Source organism: Betta splendens, chromosome 4, assembly GCF_900634795.4.
Source record: "Betta splendens chromosome 4, fBetSpl5.4, whole genome shotgun sequence".
NCBI classification, from domain to species: Eukaryota; Metazoa; Chordata; class Actinopteri; order Anabantiformes; family Osphronemidae; genus Betta; species Betta splendens.
The window spans coordinates 503671-514759 of record NC_040884.2 but is presented as its reverse complement, the minus strand read 5'-3'; the positions used below and the strand labels follow the sequence as shown (position 1 = coordinate 514759).

The 11089-nt window shown below is 50.4% G+C and overlaps 1 protein-coding gene across 1 annotated transcript; it reads right to left on the bottom strand.

Annotated features, from left to right (window-relative positions):
* Window positions 1-3624: 3624 nt before the first annotated feature.
* si:ch211-1a19.3 (uncharacterized) lies at window positions 3625-9310 on the bottom strand. Its single transcript, XM_029146629.3, has 5 exons — window positions 8826-9310; window positions 6528-6624; window positions 5210-5363; window positions 4985-5124; window positions 3625-4252 (listed from the first exon to the last, which is right to left on the bottom strand). Coding segments are annotated over exons 1-5 (720 nt in total). The 5' UTR covers window positions 9153-9310; the 3' UTR covers window positions 3625-4250.
* Between the last annotated feature and the right edge of the window lie 1779 nt (window positions 9311-11089).

The window sequence follows — 11089 nt, the reverse complement described above, 5'->3', positions numbered from 1 at the left end:
GGGACTGGACACAGGATGGTTGGACCAGGGACTGGACACAGACAGGATGGTTGGACCAGGGACTGGACACAGGATGGTTGGACCAGGGACTGGACACAGACAGGATGGTTGGACCAGGGACTGGACACAGACAGGATGGTTCGACCAGGGACTGGACACAGGATGGTTGGACCAGGGACTGGACACAGACAGGATGGTTGGACCAGGGACTGGACACAGACAGGATGGTTGGACCAGGGACTGGACACAGGATGGTTGGACCAGGGACTGGACACAGACAGGATGGTTGGACGAGGGACTGGACACAGACAGGATGGTTGGACCAGAGACTGGACACAGACAGGATGGTTGGACCAGAGACTGGACACAGACAGGATGGTTGGACGAGGGACTGGACACAGACAGGATGGTTGGACCAGAGACTGGACACAGGATGGTTGGACCAGAGACTGGACACAGGATGGTTGGACCAGGGACTGGACACAGACAGGATGGTTGGACCAGAGACTGGACACAGACAGGATGGTTGGACGAGGGACTGGACACAGACAGGATGGTTGGACCAGAGACTGGACACAGGATGGTTGGACCAGAGACTGGACACAGACAGGATGGTTGGACCAGAGACTGGACACAGACAGGATGGTTGGACGAGGGACTGGACACAGACAGAATGGTTGGACCAGAGACTGGACACAGGATGGTTGGACCAGGGACTGGACACAGACAGGATGGTTGGACCAGGGACTGGACACAGGATGGTTGGACCAGGGACTGGACACAGGCAGGATGGTTGGACCAGGGACTGGACACAGGATGGTTGGACCAGGGACTGGACACAGACAGGATGGTTGGACCAGGGACTGGACACAGACAGGATGGTTGGACCAGGGACTGGACACAGACAGGATGGTTGGACCAGGGACTGGACACAGACAGGATGGTTGGACCAGAGACTGGACACAGACAGGATGGTTGGACCAGGGACTGGACACAGGATGGTTGGACCAGGGACTGGACACAGACAGGATGGTTGGACCAGGGACTGGACACAGGATGGTTGGACCAGGGACTGGACACAGACAGGATGGTTGGACCAGGGACTGGACACAGACAGGATGGTTGGACCAGAGACTGGACACAGACAGGATGGTTGGACCAGGGACTGGACACAGGATGGTTGGACCAGGGACTGGACACAGACAGGATGGTTGGACCAGGGACTGGACACAGACAGGATTGTTGGACCAGGGACTGGACACAGGATGGTTGGACCAGGGACTGGACACAGACAGGATGGTTGGACGAGGGACTGGACACAGACAGGATGGTTGGACCAGAGACTGGACACAGGATGGTTGGACCAGAGACTGGACACAGGATGGTTGGACCAGGGACTGGACACAGACAGGATGGTTGGACCAGAGACTGGACACAGACAGGATGGTTGGACGAGGGACTGGACACAGACAGGATGGTTGGACCAGAGACTGGACACAGGATGGTTGGACCAGAGACTGGACACAGACAGGATGGTTGGACCAGAGACTGGACACAGACAGGATGGTTGGACGAGGGACTGGACACAGACAGGATGGTTGGACCAGAGACTGGACACAGGATGGTTGGACCAGGGACTGGACACAGGATGGTTGGACCAGGGACTGGACACAGACAGGATGGTTGGACCAGGGACTGGACACAGACAGGATGGTTGGACCAGGGACTGGACACAGGATGGTTGGACCAGGGACTGGACACAGACAGGATGGTTGGACCAGGGACTGGACACAGACAGGATTGTTGGACCAGGGACTGGACACAGGATGGTTGGACCAGGGACTGGACACAGACAGGATGGTTGGACGAGGGACTGGACACAGACAGGATGGTTGGACCAGAGACTGGACACAGGATGGTTGGACCAGGGACTGGACACAGGCAGAAGGGAGATGAGGGAGCAGAAGGAGGAGCAGCAGGAGGAGTAGAAGAAACAGGAGGAGGACGAGCAGAAGGAGAAGGAGGAGCAAAAGGTGCAGCAGAAGGAGCAAAAGAAGGAGGAGGAGCAGGAGGAGAAGGAGGAGTGAAAGGAGCAGCAGGAGGAGCAGAAGAAGGAGGAGGAGCAGAAGAAGAAGGGGAAGCAGGAGAAGGAGCAGAAGGAGAAGGAGAAGAAGGAGCAAGCGGAGAAGGAAGAGCAGGAGGGCCATGGAATGAAGTTGGCCTCAGTCTCACCTCGCCTCCTCTTGACTGAGTGAGAGCAGCTCCCTGCTTATTATAGTTACACAGGCGAACTGCTTCAAAGCCACTGAAGAGCCACTGAAGTAAACATGTGGCCCATGATATTAATAATAACACTTGACTGTTTCAGCTTCAACTGTTTAATCATTTTAAATGTTCACACAGATTTTAGCCGTCACTCTGGGAAAAATCTCCTCTCATGTGAGCTTTTCATCAGTCACATCCTGATGGACGGCGTAGAGGCTGCAGTCCTCTGACCTCGTTTCCTCCAAGGACTGACGTCAGAGCTGCTTTATATGCGAGTAGCTGCTAGCTGTGACCACCTGCGAGGAGCTGGCAGAGGAGCGATCAGCAGAGGACAATGGCATCGAGGCGCAGGAGGAGGAGGAACTGGTGAGAGATCAAACCACTAATGTGGGGACCTTGGACCTTTGTAGTTTTTTGTGGTAAGCTTTATGTCACCTCCCCCACCCACACAATCCCAGGAAATAGAGATAGGAGGAGGTTAAGGAGGAGCGAGATGTGGGTCCTGTGGTTCCGCTGTACTGACATTGAAGCTTTGCAAGAGGTTCTGGAGCTGCCGTCATCAGAGACTGGCCTCTCTCAGTAAGAGCCTTCCTTTATTGGCTCCCTCTGAAGCCCTGAAGCTTCAGCTTAGAACCCAGGTGGGTTTCTAAAGGAGAGGGCTACATTGAGCTTGATGTCAAAGAAAACAGAATGTCTGAAGCCACAGAGACACAGACCTGAGGGAGGTGTTGGATAAATCCTTGCACCTTGCATCATTTTTGTATTTTTAATGTGTTGGATAAATAAACAACCACACCTTGTTGACCTGAATTCTACAGTATTAAGGAATTAAGGAATTAGTGTTCTACACTGTTGGACAAAAGAGACTCCTAAATGGAGACCAAGGGGCTTCATGGAAAGTAGAAATGTAAAATGCGATTATTTTCTCAAAACAGATTAACTAGATTAATTTAGCTAAAATTTAGACCCAGAGCTGTCAGGAAGGACGCCTGGTCTGCACTGATCCGCTCTCGGGCTGTCGCAGGGCGAGGATCGGGAAGCTGCCGGAGCCGCGGCCTGTGACTTCAGCATCCTCAGGTGTCTGCAGCGCTGAAGGAGCCCCTGCTCAAACATTAAACACTCCTCCAGGTTTTCTTTGCATTATCACGTTAAATGATGAACAAATAAAGGTTGTTGGGCTCTGCGTGGACCTGCTACTGCTTCACTGGCACAGAGTCCAGCACTTTGAGACACAAAGTAAGACCCTGACAGAGAGCCCCTCCAGGTCCCGGAGGCGGAGTCTAGAATGACTCCTGCATGTTGTGCAGTAAAAGTGTGATGCGTTCACGAGCGCTGGATAAATCAACATGCAGATGCAGCTTGTTCCAGAAAGTTGTTTATTTCCCCCCAGCTTCAGATTGAAGGTAAAGATTTCAACAAACGGCACGTTCCCCATTCACACACTGTTCCACCTGATCTGGATCGGTTCTGTAAATACCTCAAAAAAGGAACCAGAGTCTATGACATTGTGATACAAGAGACATTCCCACCAGAGCCCCAGAGATGTGATGGTTCAACGTGCCTCAGAGACGCGTGGATCACATCGTTACCAACAAACATGAACGTGTTTCTTTCTGCTCCACTGGTGACAGTAAAGGGCTGATCCAGATTCAGATGTTATCATCTGTGTAAACAACTTTCTTTAGACAGAATTAGCTTCAGTTAGTTTTATCCCAAATCCACCATTAGTTTAGTGATTTTCCTTCCACTCAGCCTGAGACTTTGTGGACAACTCAAGTGACTGATGCAGGATTTGGGAGGAGTTCAACCAAAGTAGCAGTAAAGCTTGACTATCGGTCTGACAGTGAACGTCTCATCTGTCCGAGCTAAAGCGAAGTGTGTCCACATTAATGTGCTTGTTTGTACAGCAGTGATTGGTCCATACGGGTTCTGCCGGGTTCTGGACCGCAGTGCTCGCCGTCACATCGCCTTGATTCTACGCTGAATCCTGAAACCACACACACACGCACACACAGGCACACGGATATGCAGAACACACACGCGCACACACACACACACACACACACACACACAAAGGCACACGCATACGCAGAACACACACACACAGACACACACACACACACGCACAGGCACACGCATACGCAGAACACACATGCACACATACACACAGGCACACGCATACACAGAACACACACACACAGGCACACGCATACGCACACAAACACACACACACGCACACACACACGCACACACAGGCACACGCATACGCAGAACACACATGCACACAAACACACGCACACACACACACACGCACACACACACGTCATAAATGAGCTGATGAGAGGCTCTTTATGTGTACTCTATTCTAAGAATGCCAGCGTCCTGTTGGACAGTCTGAATGTGCCGCCTGGTGGCTTCACTCCCCTTGGATCCATTCTGGGAGGGCACCATCAGGTCCAACAGGACCCTGGTGTCAGCCAAACCTCAGCTCATGTAAATGCAGTAAGAGGATGTGACCACCAGGTGGCGACTGAGGGTGGCATTTGTGCACACTGGAGGCTGCTGGATTCTCACCTGGGTCCAGTCTGTGCTGCTGGACCAGAACCACCACGCGGAGCGTAGTCAGTTTGATAAAGCCTTAAACCTGCAGACTGGAGTCAGCCTCTAAGCATCTATGTTCTAGACAGAGTGATGCGTTCAGGTGCTGATCTGTACTCACAGGTTAGTAGATGCAGAGCGCTGCAGATGTGCAGCATCAGCGCAGGAAGGCGGAGGCCCGAGGCTGACGAGCTTTTGTCCTGCTCCTGCTGCTGCGGTGGAATCTGCTTAGCAACCACAGCGTCGGACCGACACTTCTGACTGGAAGCACAAAGCACAAGCAGGGAACCAGTGAGATCCGTCTAATGCCATTTAGGCTGATTCTGATGGAGCTCAGGTGCCTTACAGCTGCTTGCTGTGGTGCTGAAGTTGGGCCTCGCAGGCTTTGGTCTGACTCTTGGCCGCTAAGGTCTCGCTCCTGGCAGCGTCGTTCAGGCTGCGGCAGGCGTTGGTCCGGTGGAAGGCCTGGGTCAGGTTCTGCTGGAGGGCCTCGATGTGCTCTGAGAACGCATCACACAGTCCAACGCTGTTTAACATTCGAGTGGATGGAAGGAGTAAAGCTGACCATCAAACAAAGCGAAGCTCAGCCTGCTCTTAAAGTAGAGAGTCTGAACCAGAACCTGAACGGGACCTGGCAGCCGAAGGCTCTGCCTCCATTCTACATAGAACCTCCAGAACCAGCAGTGGAGCAGCTCTGAGAGAGAAGCTATGAGGCGCTGTGAGAGTTTGTAATTGTACATAATTAGATATTTTCAGTGTCAGCACATTGAGAGCTGACAGCACATGGTTCCAATCGTGTTCAGATTCTTATCCAGAACCAGCCCTTCCTCCTGCCTCAGCTTCACCACCAACGCCGATCACATGGTCTCACTGCCTTAGTTACTGTTGCTACATTGAACAGGGTCCAGTCAACAGGAGACTCTGGAAGGAAGCATCACGTAACAGGAGCGTGGAAGCTAAACACACGGCGGCAGCGCGTTGGGGAGTGAAGCTCGGCTGGTTCTGCTGCCTCTGCCCGGTGGAGGCCGGAGCAGTAGTTCTAACACTGAGTGACTGACTCAACGTCTGGTTCTGCTGTGAATCAAAAAAAACTCCAATAACGCCTGCTTTTATATATGAAGCAAGATGATCTAAAGCTCAGATCTACAACTTTCAACAAAGACCATGTCCTTTCATGGCCTCACAGCACCAATCCAACATCTCTCTCCAGAACCAACATGAGTCCGGTTGGACCTAAACAGCCTGAAGGTGACATTATACTGATGAGGCTCCTCCGGTGGAGCTGGAGGTTCCTAATAAAGTGGCCACCAGGCAACGAGCCCTGACCGGGTCCGGCCACCGGTGCCGAGCGGAAACTCTTCCTCCCTCCGCCGGGCTTTCTCTCAGAATCTTTCACTTATTCTCATCCTTTGTTCTTTCTCTCCTTTCTTCTTCTGTCTTTTCTTGTGAATGTCATTGTGAATGTTTTTTTTTTCCAATGCCTTCATTTTATTTTCACTTGCTGGTTCTGGACTCTCTCTGCCGCTGTTGTGTCTTTGCTTTTCCTGTGTTTATTGACTCTGGCTCACAGGTGGTTGTGGTAACGGCTGGAAAAAGTGGCTCAGAACATGCGGCCGGTGGCTCTTTGGAGCTGTGATGCAGAGTTTCCTACTGGGAAACGTTACCTTCTCGCAGGCTCAGCTCAGTCGTGAGGTTCTTCTGGGTCCGTCGGAGCAGCTCCATGTTCTCCTGCAGTAAACTGATGTTCCCCATCAGGACGACCTGCAGCATCCACAGAGGAGTCAGTGTAAACTACTCCAGGATCAAACACATATTACTTTATTATAGTGGACCTACAGAACCATCCTGGGTCTGATTCAGCTCAGCAAAGTAAATAATGGGCAGAGGAATATGTGATGGAGCTCAACACACTTTCTTTCCTCAGACCAGAGAACAGAGAACAGCTTCTACAAACATTCCTTTTCTCAGACGCAGAGGTTAAAGTTAGAGCAGCACTTAGAGGGCCGGTCCAAATACACGTCTGACATTCAGTCCAGCTAAGCCTGAGGGCCGGTACCTTCCTACCAGTCTGTGTTGCAAACACATTTTAGAGGTTCCAACAATCTAGGCCAGGTCTCTGTTGCCATGGTAACAGAGCAGACCAGTGTGAGATCGAGACCACCTGTTCTGGAGGCTCATTTTATCTTCATCAGAAACTGCAGCAGATACGCGCACACACACACACATACACAAACACACACGCACACACACACAGACATACAAACACATACACACACATGCATGCACGCATGCACACACACACACACACACACACACACACACCGGCCCAGAATCATCCAGAGTGAAAGCCTGTTTGTGTGTGAACACAAGCTCTGATACACCCATACAACCCCCCACAAACACCCGCCCACCCCAATCCGTCCACACCGCTCCTCCTCCTTTTCCTTAGTTTTCCATTTCAGGAGGTTTGAGGATCTTTGTACTTTTAAACTGAGGAGACGCCCAATACTTTCTCAGAGTTGTTGCTTGGAAAAAGAGATTTGCCTCCCTGCATGCCATTCCTCCCTCCCTCCTTACTTGCTCCCTTCCTTCCTCTCTCCCTCCTTCCTTCCCTTCCTTCCTCCCTCTCTCCTTATTTGCTTTCTTCCTCCCTTCGTCCCTTCCTCTTTTCCTCCTTACTGGCTCTATTCCTTCTTCCTACCCTTCTTCCCTCACTCCTTACTTGCTTCCTCCCTCTCTCCTTACTTGCTCTCTTTCTCCCTTCTTCCCTTCCTCTCTCCCTCCCTCCTTCCTTCCCCTTCCTTCCTCCCTCCTCTCCTTATTTGCTTTCTTCCTCTCTTCGTCCCTTCCTCTTTTCCTCCTTATTTGCTCTATTCCTCCTTCCTTCCCTTCTTCCCTCACTCCTTACTTGCTTCCTCCCTCTCTCCTTACTTGCTCTCTTTCTCCCTTCTTCCCTTCCTCTCTCCCTCCCTCCTTCCTTCCCTTCCTTCCTCCCTCTCTCCTTATTTGCTTTCTTCCTCTCTTCGTCCCTTCCTCTTTTCCTCCTTATTTGCTCTATTCCTCCTTCCTACCCTTCTTCCCTCACTCCTTACTTGCTTCCTCCCTCTCTCCTTACTTGCTCTCTTTCTCCCTTCTTCCCTTCCTCTTTTCCTCCTTACTTGCTTCCTTCCTCTGTCTCTCCTTACTTGCTCTCTTCCTCCTTCCTTCCCTTCTTCCCTCACTCCTTACTTGCTCCCTTCCTCCCTGTCTCCTTACTTGCTGTCTTCCTCCCTTCCTCCCTTCTTCCCTTCCTCTTTTCCACCTTACTTGCTCCCTTCCTGCCTGCTTACTTGCTTCCCTTTATCCCTCCCTCCTTGCTTGCCTGCTCCCTTCCTCCCTCCTCTCTTCCCCTTTTTCCCTCCCTTCTCACTTCAGTTCCAAAATGCAGGATGAGCATGTTTAGTGAGACAGATGTGAGTCTGTTTTTAAACTGGTTGTTTTAGTACTAGCTTTTGTTTACCAGGATAAGAACTAGAACCAGAAGCGGACTCCTGACAGTCAGAGAATGTGATTACCTGGAACCCGGTTTAGATATCATTATCACACATTATTTTTAAATATCTCACAAGGACCAGAACATTCAGGGCTCAGGTGAAGGAGCAGAAGCAGAGAATCTTCTGATACGAATCAGCGATAGCAGCTGCAGGTTGGGTCTTGGCTTGAAGGTGTGGAACCTATGAGCTGCCTGTGGTTTTTACAGGTACGTGTGACGGTCCATCCTTTGGGGACCACGTACCAACCTGAACCTGAACACATCCCTCTGTAAAAAGTCTCACGTGTGTCCACCCTGATGAGAGGCAGCTCCCAGAGCAGGAGCTCATCTCCTGTTCCTGCTGCTCCTTCTCGCCTCCGTCCAGGACTCAGCTCTCCTTCCATAGTCTGGTTAAAGTGTGACTTAAACTGTACACTGTGCTGTCACTCACCTTCTCCTGCTGACACTCCTCCAGCGAGGCGTTGCTGGCGTTGAGGTGCTGGTGCAGCAGCAGGATCTGGACCTTGTGCTGCTCCACCTTCTCCCTCTCCTCCATCACCTTCTCCTCCAGCGCCTGCTTGTCCTTGGTCCACACCACCCGGCCTCCCTCCAGCCTCTCTGTGACCTCCTGCAGCTCAGCGTAGCACTGGGCCGAGGTCTTTGGAACCGGAGATGTCGCCCACACCACGATGACGATGAGGGAGATGATGGACCAGATGGCCAGCAGGGCCATCACTATGTTCTTTGCCGTCTGCGAGGACTTGGACGAGGCAGCCATGAGGAGCAACAGGAGGACGATATAGAACAGGAGCTGTGAAGCAGACGACTTCTCTCTGTGACTCTTAGGTTGAAGTGAGCTGGACTTTCCTTTCAGGGATGGAACCGGGGGAGGGGCTCCCTCTGAGGGGGATGGGGAGGCCACGCCTCCTCCTCCACCCTATTGCCCAGAGAGGATGCACTGAGCAACAGGAAAGTCACAGCCACCACCCCACCCAGTTCACATGGAAACACTGAGACGTTGTGTTTGTGCTTCGCAGCCTGGAACCGAACGACCTCCTGAAACTATGTGGAGCTTCTGGCAGCGGAACCTGAGACATGAAAGTCAGAGGTGAACACACTCAACAACTGGCCAGATGTTGACACATGCTCTGAGTCAAATAATAAATAAAATGCAAAGAAGTGACAGATTTGGTAAATAAGATAATAATATACTAAGAAGAAGAAAACCTTTATTAATCCCACAGTGGGGAAATTACATCACACAACAGCACGATACTGAGAAGAAAATAAAATGCAGCAGCAAGAATAAACAGGTGACAGGATGAGAGCGAAGCAGCTTTGAACTGTCTGGACATTATGTAATTGTCTTTTTGTTGTGTTAAAACATTCATGTTGCCTCACGTTGTGTCAGCTGATTGATTCATTTGTCGTTTCATTTCAAGTACGAGTGAGAAAGTAGAAAACTACAGACATCCTGCTTAAGAGGATTTAGGGGAAAGAGAATTTAGTAGAAGCCTGAAGAAATACTTTAAAGGCTGAACACAAACGATGCTGAAACTCTTCTTACAGCTGTAAGAACTCTTCACAGAGCCGGTCGACCTCTGCCTCACTTTGCTCTGTCCAAACACTGGACAGGCTCAGAGTTCAGCTGAGGGCAGACATGATGTTAGCTCTGAGTGTTAGCTAGATGCTAACGGAGCAGGCCAAGCCTGCACGGTTCTGACCAGGTGGCAGTAAATCCATGGTCACCTGCAGCTGCTTGGTTCATCACCCAACAGCAGTTTTATTATTAAAAGACATCTTTCCTTAGGGGGAAATGTTTGTTTTGATTTTAGGTTTAGTTTTAATTAAGAATGCCTTTATTAGTCCCACAGCGGGGAAATTCCCATCAGCAGCCAATGTTTGTAGACTTTGTGAGCTTTGAGGTTTTCTGTATCTTGAAGATCCGTGTGTGTCAGACAGGAAGGTTCACCACATCTACTGCACCTGAAACTGAAGAGCAAATGGTCCAGGCAGGGTCTAACTCTTCTACTATAAGGGAACAATGGCTACGTGATGCCACAGCGTCTCCATATACCAGAGTCCACGTGGTGACGCTGTCAGTTTGGATGAAGCTGCTGCACATGATGGACGCCCTGCTCTGGTTGCTTCTCGCGTCACTCAGTGGTGAGTCGCTCCTCTCAACTGTTCGCTTAGTGACTTTTAGAATAATTTCACTGAACATCCAACTGACAGACAAATATTACGTCGAAAAAAAACAGCAAGTGATGTTCAAATTGCTGAAAAATATTGACGCAGCTATACATTTTGTGTATGTTTAATTGTTCAATAGAAATAATCTGAAAATAGTTATTATTGAGATAAATAATCTACTGTTGGTGTTTACTTTCTGTTGGTGTTTTATTGGTATTAATGTTGTTTCTCTTGCACTGTTATTACCGCTGTTTTCTTTTGCACATTTTTTTCTACTGCTGTTGTTCAATTTTTCTCTGTGCTGCCACTGTAAACACAAATAATCCCCTAACAAGCATATTCATATTTCAGACATTGTGTTCAATCAGTCATTTATCTCAACCACCTCACTGTCTAGTTCAGCGACAAGTACCGCGCGTTTGGATCAGCTCTGACCCAGATCTTTCTGTGTTCCAGGGTTCTGGTGCGCTCCCCGCGGCACCGCTCTGCCGGCTTCTACAGTCCGGGTTAGACTGGGTGAGG

What these genes read in the sequence shown, in the direction of transcription:
- si:ch211-1a19.3 (XM_029146629.3), bottom strand. Translation starts at nt 9,152, where the DNA reads ATGGCTGCCTCGTCCAAGTCCTCGCAGACGGCAAAGAACATAGTGATG. An exon ending in AGGAGTGTCAGCAGGAGAAG is followed by an intron (nt 6,625 to 8,825) that starts GTGAGTGACAGC and finishes TGGATGCTGCAG; the next exon opens with GTCGTCCTGATGGGGAACAT. An exon ending in TGAGCTGAGCCTGCGAGAAG is followed by an intron (nt 5,364 to 6,527) that starts GTAACGTTTCCC and finishes ATGCGTTCTCAG; the next exon opens with AGCACATCGAGGCCCTCCAG.